At 37.4% G+C, this 20159-nt stretch overlaps 3 protein-coding genes across 10 annotated transcripts; 2 read left to right on the top strand and 1 right to left on the bottom strand.

Annotated features, from left to right (window-relative positions):
• Positions 1–708: 708 nt before the first annotated feature.
• On the bottom strand, positions 709–5707 carry LOC137720322 (uncharacterized protein At1g51745). 4 transcript variants are annotated; one of them, XM_088690370.1, is made up of 5 exons: positions 5197–5707; positions 4098–4291; positions 3261–3545; positions 2526–2758; positions 709–2030 (listed from the first exon to the last, which is right to left on the bottom strand). In XM_088690370.1, the coding sequence occupies exons 1-5, from the start codon at positions 5385–5387 to the stop codon at positions 1110–1112; spliced, it is 1824 nt and encodes a 607-aa protein (XP_088546496.1). In that variant the 5' UTR covers positions 5388–5707; the 3' UTR covers positions 709–1109. The 4 variants fall into 4 exon arrangements, with proteins under 4 accessions (XP_088546496.1, XP_088546494.1, XP_068315477.1 ...); XM_088690368.1 differs by having other exon boundaries at positions 2526–2764; positions 5197–5693; XM_068459376.2 differs by having other exon boundaries at positions 3261–4291; positions 5197–5660.
• Positions 5708–7026: 1319 nt separating this feature from the next.
• LOC137721399 (uncharacterized) lies at positions 7027–9901 on the top strand. The gene is made up of 4 exons (XM_088690364.1): positions 7027–7248; positions 7844–8309; positions 8448–8681; positions 8803–9901. Exons 1-4 carry the CDS (start codon positions 7135–7137, stop codon positions 9738–9740), a joined length of 1752 nt encoding a protein of 583 aa, XP_088546490.1. The 5' UTR covers positions 7027–7134; the 3' UTR covers positions 9741–9901.
• A 641-nt stretch (positions 9902–10542) lies between these two features.
• Positions 10543–19862, top strand: LOC137721334 (serine/threonine-protein kinase TIO). Of its 5 annotated transcripts, none has more exons than XM_088690355.1 (25): positions 10551–10676; positions 11092–11167; positions 11270–11398; positions 11480–11554; positions 11690–11782; positions 11929–12003; positions 12147–12239; positions 12398–12461; positions 12568–12652; positions 13049–13121; positions 13202–13270; positions 13374–13454; positions 13664–13766; positions 13862–13993; positions 14146–14284; positions 14385–14556; positions 14924–15022; positions 15114–15650; positions 15839–16984; positions 17194–17427; positions 17625–17768; positions 17923–18003; positions 18143–18331; positions 18469–18814; positions 19526–19862. In XM_088690355.1, exons 3-24 carry the CDS (start codon positions 11309–11311, stop codon positions 18715–18717), a joined length of 4023 nt encoding a protein of 1340 aa, XP_088546481.1. In that variant the 5' UTR covers positions 10551–10676; positions 11092–11167; positions 11270–11308; the 3' UTR covers positions 18718–18814; positions 19526–19862. The 5 variants fall into 5 exon arrangements, with proteins under 5 accessions (XP_068316535.2, XP_088546481.1, XP_088546469.1 ...); XM_088690343.1 differs by having other exon boundaries at positions 13850–13993; XM_088690352.1 differs by lacking the exon at positions 10551–10676 and adding an exon at positions 10774–10817 and having other exon boundaries at positions 13850–13993.
• Positions 19863–20159: the final 297 nt, after the last annotated feature.

Genomic DNA, 20159 nt, shown 5'->3' with positions numbered 1-20159 from the left:
CCATGTGAACTTTTTAAGGAGGAAATTGAAAATTGCACTGCATTTTGACACGTGCATAATTAGCACGGGAAATTGTGATTGAACAGAAATAAACTCCTGTGTTAAGTAATAATTGAACTGTTCTGGTGGTTCTCTTTTTTTGGGTTTTTGTTCTGGTGGTTCTCTTTAATTCAATGTATTCTAAGTTTAAATTTTTTTCGTCCCAATAGTGTTAGTTTAGAGTAGGACTTTCGTTGGTATTAAAAAATTTCATCTTTTTAGGTACGTGCACAATTTTTACGAATTTTTTTAGAGAATTGACGTAAACATTTTGTCAATTTTAATAAATTTTTAATTCGATAACTAAAACTACAAATTACTGCAATTTATAATTTAGGTAATTTTCGTAGAGTTGACGTTTATGGACTAACAGACAAGTGGTTCAGTTGAAAAGTGCAGACAATAGCTCTCTAAAAAAAATAACGGAAGGTCCTAGGTTTGATACTTTGTAAGCTGTGAATCTGCTTGATCGTAGCCACGAGTAGGGTGCAATTCCCAACCAGCCTCATCCGATCCCAGAAGTGGTGAAAAACTGTAGTTTGCCACCAGTTGTCCTATTTTTCTAATGCATAGGACTAGTAATCCAATTTACTTGTAAATATATACATGGAAAATCAGAGTACGAAAATAAAAAGAGCGTAGAAGGAATGAAATATCAGCAACTACAAATTCACAGAGCATACTCCCCACCTTTTATAGCTACATGTTACTTAATTAGTTAATGAAAGACGGCCAAGATACAAATTAATAGCCTTGTATGGAATCACATGTACATTTCCCTATGAATTCTATCTATACCTACTTCCTCCCTACATAAACCTAGTTCCTTCAAATCCTCAGAATTCCATATCCAGCAAATATGCAATGCAGTTGACAACCCCTCTGTTTGTTCCATGGCTGCTTCCTCGGGTCGGTAACCCGCTTCATCTGATTATTCCAAAAGACGGCAGAAAAACACGGTCTTCTAGTGTCCTTGTGGGTAGTCTCGTCCAGAAAGGAGAATAGCTGTAAAATATTGTGCTAGCAGTTCGATCTTATTGTACTTATATAACAATGTACAAGTAAATCTATCATGAATTTCTCCCCTTTTCGCTATTCAATAAAACCGTACTAACTGCTTTTGATGGCGGCCTATTGATCTTCTCAAGTAACCTACTGAATACTAATTTCACAGGTATGCAAGCTACAGTCTTAGCAGCACCAGAAGACTCCGGCTTGATCAGCCCATCCCTTTGATAACTACTGCTGTCATGGTGTATAGGCTTGTTACTAAAATTCTGTTCAACGGGTATTGAAGATATAGTCCTCGTTTTCTGGCTTGACGATAGGATCACTTTCTTGGCCGCTTTTTTTGAGAACTTTCTATCAGTGGGAAGCCGAGAGTTGTTAGGAAGACTCCTTTTGCCCTGGCTTGCCTTGTTACTGAAGCTCCCTATATTTAATTTCTTAAATGGTGGTCTGCTTTCTTCATCTGAAAAGCGAAGGTAGTCAGCAGTTTCATCACCATCCAATGCAGATGATAAATGAGGGCGTGGGACTCGAACATTTGCTGTTCTCCTTGCTGTCCTCCATGCATGTGGAAGAGTTACAACCCCATTATTGTCAATTGCTTCACCAAATTCATCAACTGTTGAAAGAAGCGAGTTGGATGACCCATCTTCTAAGGCTTCAATTTGGATTGGGTGCCCTATTATTGCCTTCCCATTTAACTTGCTCATCAGAGAAACAATTGGAACAGGCTCCTTTTGGTAACTTGCCTGGACCTTCAAGTCAACATCTATCAAGTATTTTGGCCTCCTGCGATAACGATGATGGCCATCATATACCGGGTGAAAACGTTCTCTTTTGATGTCCCAGTACTCGTTCCTAGCAGACCTATCCTCCCAGGTCCAGTCCTCCCAATCAATCATATTCTGACCAACACTGTTTCGACTTCTTGCTGCAGCTCTTGATGCCATGGAGTATTCATCTTCCAGTCCAACAAACTCAGTCTGAAAATCATTACTATCGACATTAACTCTATGAGGATAATCACTAAGAGCAATGTATCACAATGTTTTAAAATGCAAAGGCGATGCCAAGGCGTTTCATGGATAGCCCTGGCTAGGGGAAAGCCTTGAGGCGTGAGATGAAAGCCTTGAGGCATGAGGCGATAGTCTCACGGGACCTAAAATTATTCATATATAGTCTAGTCGGAGGGTATGTCATATAGTCTAGTTGAACTTAAAGGGTGTGTCATATAGTCTAGTTGAACTTGAACTTGAACTTGGGCAGTTTCTGAAGAAAAGAAAAAATGCCCAGTTGAATGCCTCAGGCGTGCCTCGACGGCGTCTAGGCAAGTTTAAGCCTATTCCAGCTGGGCAGAGGCGTTTCATCACCGGCCCGCCTCCAAAGCTGCCTAGGCGCACCTCAAGGATCATTTTTTAAAACATTGATGTATCAATGGAAACTTGAGATTGAAGAATAATTTAGGTAAAAGTTCATACCTTTTCTTCAGAATATGGTCCATAATTATAGCCTTTGCCGTAAGTTGCATCCACTGACTTTTTCGTAAGATTGCGGATATTCCTTTTCCCTTTCAACTGCCATTTGGAAACAGCTTCACTAGCAAATAAAGAGTCATGACTATAGAGGTGAGACATATCACCAGAATGCGAGAATTCATCAGGCTCCTCATCAACCATGATTTTGTGTTCTTGTGCTTCATATCTTCCCACTTCTGGTACTATAGATTGATTTACAGACAAAATTTAGAGGGTGTTCACAAAGAAGTGGCGAAGCCATCATGAACAATTGAGGCCAAAGCCAGTGAAACCAACTCAATAGCATAAAGTGCATACTCCACAAGCTATAACAACACATACTTACAAATATAAACAATAAAATAAGGTAGAATTAGGAACGATAGACTTCATTTATGTTAAAAAAATAGACTGTAGTTCGAATGCAAACATTTAAAAGCATAATTGCCAAATCACAATCTGCGCACTAAGATGAGAAACATGCTACAGATCGAATCTTCCATAAAAGATCAAAATATTCATACCAAACGTTACATGCAAAAAGAACTCAAAATATTGCATGTAGCATATGTATTATAAATAAGAATCATAGAGCTGAACTTTCCAACAAATATGAAGAGTGAGGCTATTTTAAATCAGACAATCTAGCAACTCATAAACCATGGAATTTCAAAATATAAAGGTAGTAAAAAGCTGAACCTGAAAGTAAAGGCATGTCTTCATCCATATCTGGTTCGGTCTCAGATGAATCCAACTCAGACTCGGAAGTATCAGTTTCAGAAGAATCAGAGTCATCCTCTGTAAAGCCAGAAGTGTTCTCTGAAATCATGGATTCAGCATGAGGACGAGCACCAACTGGGGAAGCTGAGATCGCTACATGGTTTGAAGGAGACGCTTCATACTCCAAGGATTCACCAGACTCAGCTGGCAAATATACAATTTTACTCCTCTTTGCCTTGCAAATAACTCCAGTCGACTCCACTCCTGAAATAGAAGTAGAAAGAGTAGTACTGTCAGGATGCAAGCACTGTGGGACTGCTAATTTTGCACTATTCTGCAAAACTTGAACAAGAGGACGACGTTTGTCAGGTCTCTTGACCAAAATTTCATCACTCAATCCATCATGTGACCTTCTCCGTTTCTCTAAAGAATGTTTACCATTCACATGACTTGTTCTTCCCATGCTAAGACCACCACGACTAAGAGCTGGATTGGTACCATTAAATGTGGGTTTCCAAGAACCATTTGAAGCAAGAGAAGAAATTTTTCGCTTTGAAGGGGCAATTTTGAGACCAAAGTCTTGCAAGCCTCTCATCCGAGGCATGACTTCAGAATGATCATCATCACCACTTGGTTGAATCCCCTCTTTGACTCTTTCAAAAGGCATAGGACTGCCTATAATGTCGTTTCTATGAGACATATGTGACTTGGAATTTCCAAGTTTTACATTGTCAATTCCCAAACTCTCGGAAGATATAACTAACTCCTTTTTCACAACACCAGATAACTTACTGTTCAAGCGTTCAGAATTTATACCTAACTTTCCTTGTTTCTTCAATAGCTGCTTCTCAAGTTCAAGTGCATGAAGAATAGCATCTTCTCGACGTGCATATTTCTCTCTTTTCTTTATAGGCATACCCTGCGCTGATTCAGCCTTCTCAATACAATCATCAAACTCACCGCATCGAAATGCCTTCACACGCTTCGATTTTTCCAAATTGTACCAGTCACTGAAAAGAAATACCACTGAATATCATTACTATAACAGTAGGTAAAACCATAAAACCAAAGAAGTGAGAGTACAAGAACCAGCAAGTATGAACAGACTCCAGTTTGAATTAGACTATTCTGCGAGAATAACATAGTTAATGAAATCCATCTTAACTAATTTGTAATGAAATTTTCAGCTAGGCGGATAAGGCCAAAAGAATCAGCAGTATGTAATAATTCTCTGGAGGCCAGAACCATTCGAAGGATTCTGCTAAATAGTTCTACATGACAACCAATTGTATGTACATTGAACACAGTTCATTAAATTGGCATGGAAATAATGACAGGGGACTCCATGGTACTAGTACAACGTCTCCGAGAATTCCACTGCTCTCATGATTTTACTGTGCTCCAACCACTCACCAGCTAACAAATAAATCTCAACATAAAAGATATACCTTACAACAACAACATCATGAAAATATGAAAGATACAGAATTTTTGGGGCTTGGTTCTTTATCCTTTGAGAAATAACCAAAGTATTTCATGACAAGGTGTACCTAAAGGTATGCATAGAATAGGGTTTCAGTCCTGGCATTTAACATTGCATTTGATCCCGAAGAGTAGTCTAACAAAATATTTTCCATACATAATCTCATCTTCAGTGTCTTTTAGCCCTAAAAACTTGGTTGGCCACAAAGTTGCAGTATTTCTCTGATATGGGTTTCTACTGCTGCTCCAATATTTGTGATTTGTTCAAGTACAACAGATAAAAGCGCAAGTTTTTCGGCTCATTCAACAATAAAACATGATAATATACTCACTAAACTTTATTATTTTTCTAATTTCTGGATAAACATACCACAACCCAAAGTGCTAAGACTAACAAGTATTTACTGAAAAGGGGAAAAAATGAGAGACATACACACTGGCGTCCTCTCTGCCAAGGAGCTTGACGGGGGTCCCAGAGCGAGGCGACGTGAGATGCGAAGTGGAGAGCTCTTCCGGGCCCACTATCTTCCCCGGCCACCACGACCCGTTCCTCCGCCTCACCCAGACGATCGATCCTACACTGAACTCGCCCGCACCTGAATCCGTACTATCCATAACACACATAAACGCATGCACCACACACCCACCCACACACACTCTCTCTCCTCTCTCTATATTTCTCTCGGTCGGCGAACAATGGAGAAAGTCGGAGCTGAGCTCAGCCTCCAGCAAAGAGCAGTGCGGGAAGGAAGATCCGAAGAATTACGAAAATGGAGGGTCCAATTTGAGGGATTCGGGTTAGGGTTAGGGCTAGGGCTAGGGTTTCCATTCAGAATTGGGGATTTTTCATTTCTGTGCCTTATTTTATTTGTTTTTTCCGGCCTTCTGTTTCTATTCTCTCTGTAAGAAATAAAAAATTAAAAATAAAATAAAATTGGAAAAAATATATATATATATATATATTATAATATTGGATGGTTTGGTTGAAGAAGGTGGGCTGGCTTAAGCAAGCAAACAGTGGGTCTGTGTCGTTGTGGTCTCTGTGTGGGAGGATAAATAATCAGGCGTATTTGTCGGTTTATCTCTTAAATTTGTATATAACTATTAATTTTTTCATTGAATTTTAATTTTAATTAATTACTTCCTAAATTTTTATAATTAGTTAATTTTTTTATGAACTTAACTTTTAGCCGATTACTCTTGTGAACTTTCATACATAACCAATTTTTCCTTATTATATTTTAAAAATTTTCATTCAATTTTTCATCCATTCAATTTTTCATTCTTTTTGCCCTCATACAGTTATCATATGTTGTTCCTGTAATCAAGATAGATAGAAAATTAGATGAAAATTTTAAAATCTAACGGCAAAGGGAGTTGGCTATTTATTAAAGTTCAATGAAATAATTGATTAAAATTAAAATTCAAAAAAAAAATTAACTAATTATAAAGATTTGAGAAGGTAATCAGTTAAAATTAAAATTTCGCAATACCATACCAGTTCAGCGCTTGTCGACAAATATGCCAAATAATTACCACGCGGAAATCGGACGAGTTTTTGTCTCGTGCTGCCAAAGCTATTTTATCTCGAACACGTGGACGGTTAGATGTATGGGCTTCTATTTTTACAACTTCCAAGCCCAAAAACATTCTAGGCCCAACTGACCCAAACAAAAAGTTCTCCTTGATCATGTCACCCAAGGAACCTCATTATTATTCCTCACGGTTATATGTGTTTCTGGATGAGGTGATTTGATTGGATGTCGATGTTTAATAAATAAGGAAAAAATAACGTAGTGAAGATTTTGGAATGGAAAAAAATTTGACCTAGGTCACACCGTTGCACAATGTTATAAGTTTGTGTGTGCATGTGATTCAATATCCTAATAGATAGGATGTTATGTTTTTACTCATACGTCTCAAGTTAGAAACTTCCTCTACTCATTTTCTAAATTATTATAATAATTTCGAACTCTTCATCTTTCCTCCATATTATGAATCGATTATTAATCATAATATGGATTCATATTTAATAAATAACAATGCAATATAACACACGATTCATTTACCGTGTTAATTATTTTTAACATACAACGATATATTTACCAAATACGAATTTGTCATAATTTTTTCAAGGATACGATTCACGCACCTAATAAAAAATATAATAAACAAATTTCAAATTTCAAATCCGCGCTCTAACGGTCACAAATTCTAGGGTTGTCCAAACTTCTCTCTCATTGTATAAATATCCCCAATTGCTCGCTTGTTTTCTCCAACGCTTCTACATCCTTCACTCTCAATCTTATAGCCGTCTCTCTTTCGAAGACCAAAACAACTTGTTTTGATCATCTAGGGTTTCCGTACCGCCATGGATTTCTCCACCCTTTCCAGAAGAGAGCTCCAGACTCTGTGCAAGAGGAACAAACTCCCAGCCAACCTCACCAATGTCGCCATGGCTGATTCTCTCAAGAATCTCGAACTCGTAATGCTCTTAGCCCCCATTTTCTTTTTCCCGATTTGGTGTAAAATATGTTTAAGTTTGTATCCGTTTGGATCCGGAGAAAATTGATAGAAAAGTGAAATCTCTGAGATCGGTACATTTCCAGATTCAAATCTGCTGGAGATTGCTGTTCTATTTAATTTGGATTGTAGATAGCATTTTCCACATTATTTTGTGTTTGGTTGGTGAGAAAAAATGACCGGAAAGGGGAAAGGGGAAATGGGAAGCGACATTGAGTATTTTTTTCTCGTAATCATTTATGTTGAGTTGAGTTCAATCCTCACAGATCGTTCCTAAATCTGATTCAATTCTATATAATCGTCTTGAGCTGAATCGTAATTTTATAAGAAAATTAAATTGGGGAATCAATCTACGAAATCCTGTTCTGTTAGGTAGCTGAGAATCACAGGCTTGTTTATGATGTAAATCAATATACAGCTGATTTGATCCTATTTCCAATCAGAAAACAACATCTAAGTATTTGATTTTATATTCATGTATTTTCTTTGCAGCCAAACAGAATGATTGAAATTATTTCTCTCATTTAATCTGACTGTTTTACTAATTAATATGTCAGGTGGAAGGAATTGAAGACTTGCTGAATCAATCTCCGCAGAAAACAATGAATGGTTCATTAAGTATCCCTCGTACTGCTGGAAGAACCTCTGTTCGAAGAAAGCCAATCATTGAAGAGCCAGAAAGCTCACAGACATTGACCCGCAGTCACCGTGGGACAAGGCGAGCAGTTGCTGAAGAGGTGATGGACCAGGAAAAGACTGAGGTGGTGCCTAGGACTCCTGCTGCACCAAGCACCCGGAGAAGGGCTCCTGCCACTTCAGCTTGCAAGAAGATGGAAACCCAGAAGGAGACAGCTTCGGTGCAGAAGAGCGTGTATAACACTAGGCGATCCGTGAGGCTGCTGGAAAAGACCATGGCTCGCTTGAGCTTGGGGTATGAAAACACTATGCCTCTTAAGATGAATGAACTTTCCACAGAAATGAACAATGATTCCGAGAAGACTGATGATGGCTCAGTTGATGAGGGTAAGTCCATTCCTCATTTGCACGTCAAGTTTTCATTACTTGTAAATTGTCTTTTTTGTCAACTAAATGTATTGTTTCTCAGAAGTATGTTTGGATGTAAAATCATGTTATCTGACATAGTTTGTTGGTATGGAACAGGGTCTAGTATGCAGACAGTATCGGAGACAAGCTCAGAGAGAGTTGATGTTTCTGAAGTTTCACTGGAGAATGAAGGGCAGTTGAAAGGTGATGTGGAGGAAAATAGCAAGGCTGATGTGTTTGAAGTAGATGATATCGAGCAAAAATCCGAACCAGAATCTGAGGTATGTGAATCAAAGTCAGCCTCAGATGACATTGTGGTTTCAGAAGTTATGGATGCAGCAGATGACAAGAGTAAGTTTAATGACATTTTGTTGTGGCCAAGACATTTGTGAATTTGATTTTATGGTTCTCAATTCAAAATTCAGGGTTCCATGTCGTTTTACGTATTTGAATCTGCTTGTGATTGCTGCAGAACCTAATGATGAAGGAACCGAAAACTGTTTGGCCGCTAAAGTTTCTGATGATGTTTCTGCTGTGGACATAGACCATTTTATTGCTGCTGAGAACCCGGAAGATGATATCACTGCGGTGGAGGATCAAAATCTTGAGAATGACGATTCTGACTCGAAATCTGCTGCTGGGGAGACTGAAGAAGTTAAGGATGTGGCTAATGTAGAAGAAGCTGCTAAGCCTAAGGCATTGACTCTGAGCTTGTCCGGTGAACAGCAGCCTATGCTTGGTGGCAAGGAATCAATGTATGAGGTGCCAGAGGCTGATTATAACGAGAAATTCGATTTTGAATCAGACTCTATCAAGGACGGAAGTTCTGGATCAGACTTCACTGAAGGAGAATTTAGTGAAGATGAAGCCACGGATGAAAACTCAGTTGAGTGTGAGGAATTTGAATCTTCGGAAGGAGAAGAATTTGGTGATGAAAGTTTGGTTGATGCTAATAATGTGACTGAAGTAGCAGAAGTTGTCACCAGGGCAAAGATGCAAGAGATCAATAACTCTGAAGTTGATGTTTGTGCAAAAAGCGATCCAGCTTTGGACAAAGCTCCAATATTGGCACCCTTTGAAGCTGAGCAGCTTTCACTTCAGTTTCCCCGTCCAACTTTCTCAAAACCCGGGAAGTCTCCAAGCAAGAAGCGATCGGAAGTCATGAGCTACATCTTTGACGACAATGAGGAGAACATTGATGATGGCACTGACAATGGAGGAGTTGAGATCAAGAGAGACGCGGATGCCACTGACAAGGATAGCGTGGCGAGCGAATTGGAGGCTATGAGTCTAAGGCAGCTAAGGAAAATGCTCAAAAGTCAATTAAATATCAAGACAGAAGATAAGATTAAGCCAAGAACTGCATTGCAGGAAGTACCAGAGAACCAAATGGTAGGCGGTGGGAACTGAAACAGAAATGCAGACTGAGTGAGGCGAGAGAATAGTCATTTTACATGATGATTTTTTTGCGGGGTTTGCTTTAATTGAGATTACTTGTGAGTAATTGTGGGCAATTGTAGCGGGAGATTCTCATATCAAATTGGAATTTTGGAATTTTTCTAGTCGTTCAACCTCCTCTTTTTCCCTTCCAAACTTGCATTGTTACTCGATTCGAACAGTTTATTTTTTTTGTCACATTTTAGCGATCATATGATATTGTTATTTAGTAAATTAATGAACCACATTTTTATTTAAAGATTGAAATTATAACAATGTGAATAAAATACAATTTCAAATAAATGGGTTTCATTATCAAGAAAAGTTTCAAGATAATAAAAAGAAAGAAGAATGTAGAATGAGAAAGTATAATTCAGAATGTGGCCCAACAAAACAAACAATTTTAGGGTAAATCTCTAAGTGGTAAGTAATGCTTTATTTAATGTCATTTCAAGTACAATGTATTAAAGTCAAAGTCAAATTTTCTAATATTTTCATAGGAGTAGAATTCTCTACTCTTCTACCCTTCAAGTTTCTTCTCCTCACCTCCCCTCCTCTCTTTAGTTTATCTCTATAAAAAAGTTTAACACAAGATTTTTGACATAATTTAATTAAGACCGTCCATAAAAAGTCGACTCAAAATGTTATAGAATCTCTCTTTATCAAAAAAATCTGATAGAAGATCGTTGACATAATTTAATCAAGACCGTTCACAATAAATCGACCAAAGATGTTACATAATCCTACTCCATTTTAATAAGGCTCACCCGTCGCTCGCACACTGTCCATTAAAACTTGAAAATGAAAATAGAAGATGAGCGGGAAAAATCCACAAAAACCTGACCTCTCTCTCAGTCCAGTCTATACCAATTTTCAAATCTCTGTTTTTCTCTCTAACTTGAGTCCCAGGTACGCTTTCGATACTGTTTCCAAAAACTATCTGTAATTTCCTTATATAGTCAGACTTCAGATTAAATTTCAGGGTTTTGTATGCATTTGTTCGTCTGTTCATTTTTCCTAATATGCTTACCTTTTTCATTTAGTTGCTCGGTAAATTATTCGACGATTCATTTATTTCACTTCATTTCGCTTTGGTGCCGAACACAATTGTTTCCCTCTTGTTTTTGGGTTGGATTTTAAATGCCGATGGCAGTCCGAGAATCCATTAGGATGATTAGGGTATTTGTTTTATTTTGATTTCAGGATCTACGAGTAGAAGTTATTATTATTTCATTTCAGCTGAAAAAGGGTCCAGTTTAATTGGGTATTATTTGAATTTCAAAACACAATTTGGTTATATTTGTAAATATTTATGTCAATTTAGGTTTGGTTGAGTTTGTATTTGGGAATTGCATCAATTTTTGACTAAACCAGCTCCAAGGGGCCTCCGGAGTTAACTGGTAATCAAACATTAGTTTTCAAATTTTAATCTCATGAATTAGTCTAATGGTAGCCGCACCGGATTGATTTTAGTACTTCTTGCGTATTTGTTTATCTTACAGGACTGAAAGGGCAGAGATATAGAGCAGTGGGTTCAAAAGATGGGTGTCGAGAACTACCACGTGATTGAGCTTGTAGGCGAAGGTTCCTTTGGGAAGGTATACAAGGGAAGGCGAAAGCACACGGGTCAGGTAATTGTTTTCAATCTTTCTTCTTCTTTGTGTTTAATGTTTAATGTTTATGCCAGTGACTTGTTTTTGTCGCTGTTTCAGACTGTTGCGATGAAATTCATTATGAAGCATGGCAAAAGTGACAAAGATATCCACAATTTAAGACAAGAAATTGAGGTATTGGACTCATTTTTTATCTCAAATCAAACGTAGTTTACATTTAAAACTTCCTTGATTTGGTTTAGCATTTATGATTGACATTTTCCTGTTCAGTTTTTAGTTAGTTGATATCCAATGTTCCTAAATGTGCAGATCCTAAGAAAGTTGAAGCACGAAAACATCATTGAAATGCTTGATTCATTTGAAAGCCCACAAGAGTTCTGTGTTGTCACAGAATTTGCACAAGTACTGATCCCTTTCTTCAATAGGACTGCATTAATTTATTTAGACTAGCTTGTTATTTTGGAAACTCTTCCAGATGTACAAGGATATCTAGCTTTTGTGGAATGTGTTCAGACGCATTAACTATCAAGGAATTTCTTGGTATGCAGGGTGAACTATTTGAAATTCTTGAGGATGATAAGTGCCTTCCTGAAGAACAAGTTCAAGCTATTGCAAAGCAGCTGGTACTTTATTTATTACGAATTTTAGGGTCCATCCCAATTATTTATCATATTTGACTGTTTAGTTTTTCCGGTTGTTGTTTATACTTTTTCTTTTATTATCCATAAAATATATTGTTAAATTTCTCCTGTATTGAATTTCACAGGTGAGAGCATTACATTATCTGCATTCCAACCGTATCATCCATCGTGACATGAAACCACAAAACATTCTCATTGGTGCTGGTTCTATTGTTAAGGTTGATTCTCCTGATTACCTCTGTATGTTTAATATAAACATAGGAACAACTGATCAAATTAATTCATATTCTTACTTTTCCCCCTCTTTCTGTTTTATACATCTGGTGTTTCTTATAAGTGTATGTCCAGTGCAGATAACTTTTCTTGTTTGTCACAGCTCTGTGATTTTGGTTTTGCACGTGCAATGTCCACAAACACTGTTGTTTTGCGATCCATTAAAGGTTAGCTTACAATTCTTGATTAACTTATAGGAAACTCCCCAAAGATCCTGAAGAACTATGTTATTGTGTTTGCTTATTCGGTGAAGTTTTCATTAATGTGCCTTAGGTACTCCTCTGTATATGGCGCCTGAACTAGTACGGGAACAACCCTACAACCACACTGCAGATCTGTGGTCTCTAGGAGTAATATTGTACGCTGCATCCCTCTTTTATCTTTCTATCAAGATAATTTCCTTGAGTTTCGATTAAACTGTTCTGCTTCTGATTTGTTAGATTTTGACCCATGCGTTACTTTTACTTCTCTAACTTAGTTCAAGAGTGCTCTAATTTAATATATTCCTTCATGTCAGATGCTTTCTTTCCTTATTTCTGTTTTAGTGTTGCTGTCATGTGACATTTTGTGCAGGTCATAGTATATTCTTTCACTTCTGTAACTCATCCCAGTTTACCATATATCACAATCAAAATAAATATAGTTGGAATAGCAAGTTCCAGTCTGTTTGGGTTGGTCCATTTTTTCTGTCTCATCTTTATTTCTCTTCTTTTTCCATATTTGTTGAAAAATATTATTTTTGTGTACACAACAGATATGAATTATTTGTAGGCCAGCCTCCATTTTATACAAACTCTGTATATGCACTCATCAGGCACATTGTTAAGGTACATGTCAACAAATTTTATGTGAGTTTTGTTAGGTATGTCAATAAAAGGTATGATCTATGCTACATTGAATGTTTCAGGATCCAGTTAAATATCCTGACAACATAAGTCCAAGTTTTAAAAACTTTCTTAAGGGATTGCTTAATAAGGTTTGCTATACAATTTGAACTAATGGCTTTTACAGTTGAATTGTTTCAAAAGTTATTTCTGCTAGCCTCCAGGGTTAACAGGTGTATTATTTTTGGGAAACAGGTGCCTCAAAATCGATTGACTTGGCCAGCTCTTCTGGAACACCCATTTGTCAAAGAGACGCCTCCCGAACTGGAGTCCAGGGTACTGATATCTCATCTTATCTGCATTTTCTATATTTACTTTTGAAAAGTTAGCAGAAGTATAGAACACTTCTGCTAATAAGACCTTTATGTTATTTTACAATGTTTCACTATACATGAGGTCCATACATCTTTGTCCTGTACTTACGGTAACATCTTAAATGTCAATTGTAGAATTACATAACTGTAGCAATTATTATATCTTTCCAGGAAATGCGTTCTGCAACTACTGCAGAAAGGGGATGTGTTGTGGCATGGAGGGGTGAAGAAAACAAAGTTCAAACATCAGATGGTCTGGCTGTTTCATCTCCTGGTAGTTACATTTTGCTTTACTTCAAAGATTCAAATGGTTTTCTTTGAATTGTTATTAAAATACTTCCACTGTCATTGGTAAAGTCCACTCTCCAGCTTCTTCAGAGAACAACAGTGGGATATGTTTTCAGAATGATGCTCAAGCAAATACTCCTGAATCCACAACAGTCAATTCTTCCCCAAATGAGTTCCCAGGATTCACAAATCCTAGTGAAGTCAAACAGTCAGGTATTTAAAGTTCATTTTGAGCAAAAATAGTCTGTCTCTATTTTGTTTAATAAATTAAAATTTAATATATTATGATTGAGGCCCTGGCTTTATGTTTTATAACGGAAGCATAATAATTGCAATTATTACTTCCTAGTAACATTTTGCTTCAGGTTGCCAAATTTTGGACAGATTGGAAAATAACTCTCGTACAGTCAAGGGTGCACAAATAATAAGTCAGGATAATGAAGCATTAGCACATGTTTTGTTACCACTAAAAAGATGCTCCAATGGACCCCCAGATTCTTGCAGGTAAAGCTGAATTGCATTCCTATATTTATTGGACAATGATATATCCAGAACCTACATTTTTTTTTATCTGTAAGAGTTGATTGTTTTAAAATATTTACAGGGATGAAGATATTCTTAATTCAAACCAGTCTTTTAGAATTCTTTCAAACTTAGTTGCAGCTGGTGCCTTCCATTCCAGCGAGCTGCTTGATGAAATAATACATGAACTTCTTGCTTACTCTGCCATCATTGTGAGCATGAAATCTTCTGAAGTAAATGAGTTAAAAGCGAAGGTATAAGTGCATCATTTATAAGTTTCTTACCTCTGATTACTGCATCTTGAATTTTGCCACATCCCCATGGCCTTTGCTTGAATTTGGTTTTCACGTGGAGATGATTGACTGTTAGTAAAATTAATGCGTTGTTTGCTGGTAACTTTTTGAAAAGAAAAAAAAAAAGTTCTAGCATATTATGTTCTCCATCCCCCACCATTTCATCTTACACTTCTGCAATGTGTTTTCTGTCCCTTCTATGTTTTTTAAACTTAGCATCTTAAGAAGTTTTAAGTTGAACAGATCATTAAGTGCGGAGATAGGTCTTTCCCCTTTCTGTTTGATGATCAAGGTGTCTGATAAAAACATTGTTTTTTAACTTTTGCAGAGTTTCTCAATAATTAAAATTTTGGTTGACAATGCTGGAAGCAGCATTGGTGGCTCATATTTCAGGCACTGGGTTGTCTTATCAGATATTTTTTCACAGGTATGATTCTTTTTATGGTGCATATTGCTTTGTTGCTACAATTTAAGTTCCTGCTTCTAGTTCTCAACTTCTGGTCTCGTTGAATGTGTAGGTTGTTGGTTGTAGTGAAGATGCATCTGGAAGAGTTTTGTATGAGTCCATTGCTTGCATTGCTGTCATGCTAAGAAGAGTCACACAGGGCCTTAAAGCTTTTTCCTCAACTTCAGTTCCTGAGGCAGCTTCTGATCCTAATGAAGCACTGAAACAGATTCTGAATCACACTAAAACATCTGGTTTAGTGGACCAACTTTGTCTCTGCTTAGTAACTGCAGGGTCAAGTCTTATTTCAGGCTCTTCAAATATGCTGCGTGTGGCTTGTGAGGCATGTACGGCAATTTGGTTTCTGATAGATGCATCAGAAAATCTTTCTATGAAAAGAAATGCCTATTTATTCCCCCTAAACACTTTGCGCCGGCCTTCACCCCAACTTGACATTAGGGATCAAGATCAAGATTCTTTGATTGGGACAGAAGCAGCAAAACTTGTTGCTGTAATTACGAGAGCATTCCTTAGATCAAAAGCAGTACAAGTTGCTATTCATTATTGCCTTCATCAACGACTTGAAGCTTCGCTATATGCTGGCGTTCAGGTGTTTATCTCATCCTATTTACGTGCACACCAAAAGACAACACCTAAAATTTCTCAAGAAATCCACCTGTAAACAGGGTTTTTGTTTACACCGTAAAGTAGGAAGGAAACTTTCTTGAGAAATTTTGTTTTTAATTACATTTGTGTTTGGATCTAGCTTTCATGATCACAAATTTTTCCATGTTTCAGTTATTGTTGAGGTGCTGCTTGCATAATGGAATTGTTCCGGGTGTTCTCTGTGGCCTGCCTAGTTCCCTACCTGTAACTACGGTTGTTAGTGGTGGAGGTGATGGAACCATTATTTCAGAGATATTCTCTTTGTTGTCTTTGTGCATTTCATCTCAAAATAAAGATCCCCAAGCAATTGAGACAGCCACCTTCAAGAACAAATTAACCAATCCCACTACCTTGGTTCTGCATTCATGCCTCATCCTTGCAACAGTTGCACAATGTTTGAAGGCAACTGGAAGAAATTCTGCACTATTTATGCTAACAACATCTCCAAAGAAGCAGCTTTCTCGACTTTCTGTTCTTGCTCATCATTTTTCTTCTGATGAGAGCAAAAGTGCCTCCATTCAAGCTCATGCTGCATCGGCCATGCTAGCACTGGCTTCCATTTTGTCCCTTGAATCTGGCAGTTCTGTTGAGTCTTCTATCCTCGAGGTAGCAGTGCCTTTGATTCCTAGAAATGCCACACTATGTGAATACCTGAAGCTTTCATCAGGCAATGGAATTGAATTGCATTCGAATGGCCCTAGTGGTACTCTCTCATACTGGCATGGTCTAAGGGATGGATGTGTTGGCTTGCTGGAGTCTAAACTGAGGTGGGGAGGACCCTTAGCTGTTAAACAGCTTTGTGCAAGCAATATCCCTCTGCTTCTAGTGGATTTGTTAGCCAACAACCAACCAGAAGTTGGTAGCACCAATGATCAAGTTGGGCTTACCCCTATAGGAGTCATATGGACAATATCGTCAATATGTCACTGCCTTTCAGGTGGAGCCTTAACTTTTCGTCAGATTCTGCTTAGATGTAATCATATCAAGCTCATCTCTGACTTGATAGCTGATATGCATCTCAAGCTTGTAAAGTCTTGGGTTGGGCCTGGTGGAGGGAAAGATGGTGTAAGAGATATAACAAATGCAGTAATTGATGTCTTGGCATTTCCTTTTGTGGCCGTACAGAATGCTCCAGAATTGCCATCAGCCACTGCTTCAGTTAATAGCGGGGCCCTTCTCAACCTGGGTTCACCAGGGCTGAGAGTTGGCATGGAAGACAAAGACATGGTGAAAGTAATTGAAGAAGACCTTGGGAAGTATATTAAAAACCTTTTTGAGGTTCGATTTTCGTTCCTTTATTTTTCCTCTTTGTGAAGACGGGTGGAGTTTGTTTAGAATCATCTTCCAGGATGGTGTACATTAGATACTTGACATTTTTGTTTGGAGGATACACAGCATATAGATCATTATTATATTAGATAGCGGAATGAATTGATAAGCTGAATCTTGATCTGTGTTTCTAATTCAATTTCTTCTGAAGTTTACAGGTAGGAGTGCCAGGCATCGTTGTTTGGTGTTTAGGACACTTGGATTTAAAGGACATGGGAAGACCGGTGGCCTTTCTTGCAAAAATGGTTGGTTACCAACCATTGGCATTTCAAATTGTGGGTAAAGGCTTGCTGGATCCTAAAAGGATGAGAAGATTGCTGGACCGTTCTAGTCCAAGGGAGGTGATGCTGGATGTTCTGATGATTGTTTCTGATTTGGCTCGCATGGACAAGGTCAGATTTGGTTTTTGATTGGATATAGTTCTTGCTGGATGTAATATTGTGGTTCAGTATATGTTCATCTTTTTAATGTTGGTGTCTGAGCTGTGGAAGGAACATCGTATTGTTTAGGGGAATTGTTGTCATCTAAGTAATAGGAAGGTAAAAAAGAAACATTTTATTTCTGATTTCTTCCTCCTTTTGGTCTTTAGGGATTCTACAAATACATTAATGGAGCATCTGTATTGGAGTTCTTCAAGGAATTTCTCACCCATGAAGATCCTAATGTGCGCTCCAAGGCTTGCAGTGCTCTAGGAAATATGTGCCGGCACAGCTCCTACTTTTATAGTTCCCTGGTAAGTAGTGAAGGATATATTGTTTTAAGGTTTTGCGAATACACTGTCTTGATGATCAAAGCGGTCCTAATTATCATCTTTAAGCATACACATAGACATATGGAGGAGATTGGATTGCTTATTTGTATCTTAAAATGGAATATGATGATCTCAGGCCAGGAATCAAATCATTGATCTCCTTATTGATCGATGTACTGATCCAGATAAACGGACACGAAAATTTGCTTGCTTTGCTGTAAGTTCTCTTCCCGTGAATTAAAACTCTTATGTTACTTTGAGCTGTCTGTTGCAGTAGATCAATTAAGTTTTGTTCTTCACTATCCTATTAAGAATATGTGTCTACCTTAACTGTTGAACTTAATTTCTCTCTGCAGATTGGCAATGCTGCCTACCATGACAAGATGTTATATGAAGAGCTACGAAGATCCATACCCTCTCTTGCGAATTTGTTGGTTTCGTCTGAAGAAGACAAGACTAAAGCAAATGCAGCAGGTGCACTAAGCAATCTTGTCCGCCACTCCGATCAGCTTTGGGAAGACATTGTATCCAAAGGAGCCATGCAGGTTTGCGGTCTTAATTGATGTCTCTGTCTTAGATATTCACACTAACCATGCTTTTCGAAATCAAACCTCTTTTCAAGCTTTGTTTCTATATACATTGCCAGGATAGAATCATGAACTCCCTCACTTTTGTGTTGTAGTCTTTACTGAAGTTGGTGGCTGATTGTTCGGTGGTAGCACTGAACCCGCCGAGTAGAAAAGATTCAGTAAACGAGTCACCTCTTAAAATAGCTCTGATTGCATTGGCAAATATGTGTTCGCATCAGCCTTGCAGACAATTCCTCGGTTCATCACCGTTGTTCACTGTGATCGGACGGCTTCGGCAGTCTCCGGAATCAACAATTGCCAATCATGCCTCCCTGATATTCGCCAAAGTTGCTGATTCCTGATACAAAATGAGGCTCATTACCACTAATCAGCCGTCGCCTTCACCGGAGAATTTCGAAAATGGGGCATGCAAATGCAAGAAGGTTTGCAGATTTTGAGGTAAGATGCTGTAACATTAATCCTTTGTACGTATGTATGCTTGTATATGGATCTTTGTTTAATTCATCAATTAGCAAATTCATTATTCTGTTCTGTGGGAGGGTGTTTCCTAAATTATGTTTCTGGTTAGTTTTTCTTGCACGCCTCATACATGCATTATGTAGTTCTTCCACCAAGATTGAATTCTTAACCGTTAATTAAATTAGTTTAGAATATCGTCAAATTAAAAAAGTATCTCGTATGTCCTTAAGGCTTTGAATTTGTCGAGCATAGTAGCATATATTTTGGGTTTAGGTCCTCACCACGGTTAGGTAGCAACTGATGATTTAATCTTGATAAGGTATTATAATTTGAGTTTATTACAGGGGAAAGGAAGGGTGGTAATTGGGTCAATTAATGAACCAATGGCCACATGTTGGAAATTTCTCCCTGACCTATTTACCCAAAAAAAAAAACAAAAAAAAAAAAAAATCTGACCTTAGTATAATTAAATCTTATTTTAGTATTCATAGAAACGGAATCTAAATATTTGAGAATAAAAACTTACATACTACTGGTTCAGTATTAACGTATTATTCGTTCAATAATGCGTTATGTAGTAATTTTTTCAAATGTAATATTATTTTATCAAATTGATATATGACAGTGAAAAATAATGCGTCTTATATAAGTTACTCAAAATAAGAGCGACTCTTGTGGGTTTCCTTACAGTTAGGCGGTGTGGTTGATAAGATAACGTCTCAAATGTCGCGTCGCGAATTGAGTGGTCGAGAGAGTATCGGTGAAAAGGAGATGGCCATCGTACAACTTTCGAGTTTGCACTCTTTTTCTTCTTTCTTTTTTATTTTGAATACGTTGGACTTCAAATTTGTCGGAAAGTGGGGGCCATGTGTGTAAATGTTGTTGGTGTATTTTTTTAAGAGAAATACTTGGACAAGTCTCTTTGATTTTGATAGTTTTAGGATAGAAGACGATCAATTAAACTAAAATGTAAATAATGTGATTATTTTTAGTATTATGGTTTAATGATATTTTTTTTATTTGTAAATGAGAAATCTTATATTCGATTTTCGCTTAAGGTAAATTTGAACTATGTTATTATTAGCTCATTATGAGGCTTAGACCACTTTTCTCAGTCTACTCTCCTACTCCTTTATAAATAATTTGTTAAAAGAAATACAAGTGACGTGAACACTTGTATTTCAATCTCATTTGTTAGTTATTAAAAATTGATGGTTTTTCATTAAAAAAAAAAGGTGGTCGTTTGCCATTAAATTTGATATATAAAATTACAATTAAACATTAAAAATACATATTTAATAAAGAAATATTTGCTACTTAATAT

Source organism: Pyrus communis, chromosome 1, assembly GCF_041283825.1.
Source record: "Pyrus communis isolate YQ-2024b chromosome 1, ASM4128382v1, whole genome shotgun sequence".
NCBI lineage: Eukaryota > Viridiplantae > Streptophyta > Magnoliopsida > Rosales > Rosaceae > Pyrus > Pyrus communis.
Note: the sequence above shows the minus strand (reverse complement) of the source record. Positions and strands in the feature narration are given on the sequence as shown.

Coding starts and splice junctions, on each gene's coding strand:
- LOC137720322 (XM_068459375.2), bottom strand. CDS start 5,387: ATGTGTGTTATGGATAGTACGGATTCAGGTGCGGGCGAGTTCAGTGTA. Junction 4,292..5,196: donor GGCAGAGAGGACGCCAGTGT/GTATGTCTCTCA, acceptor ATTTCTTTTCAG/TGACTGGTACAATTTGGAAA. Junction 2,031..2,525: donor GACCATATTCTGAAGAAAAG/GTATGAACTTTT, acceptor AATGATTTTCAG/ACTGAGTTTGTTGGACTGGA.
- LOC137721399 (XM_088690364.1), top strand. CDS start 7,135: ATGGATTTCTCCACCCTTTCCAGAAGAGAGCTCCAGACTCTGTGCAAG. Junction 8,310..8,447: donor TGATGGCTCAGTTGATGAGG/GTAAGTCCATTC, acceptor GGTATGGAACAG/GGTCTAGTATGCAGACAGTA. Junction 8,682..8,802: donor GGATGCAGCAGATGACAAGA/GTAAGTTTAATG, acceptor TGATTGCTGCAG/AACCTAATGATGAAGGAACC.
- LOC137721334 (XM_068460434.2), top strand. CDS start 11,309: ATGGGTGTCGAGAACTACCACGTGATTGAGCTTGTAGGCGAAGGTTCC. Junction 12,240..12,397: donor GTGCTGGTTCTATTGTTAAG/GTTGATTCTCCT, acceptor TGTTTGTCACAG/CTCTGTGATTTTGGTTTTGC. Junction 13,122..13,201: donor TCATCAGGCACATTGTTAAG/GTACATGTCAAC, acceptor TGAATGTTTCAG/GATCCAGTTAAATATCCTGA.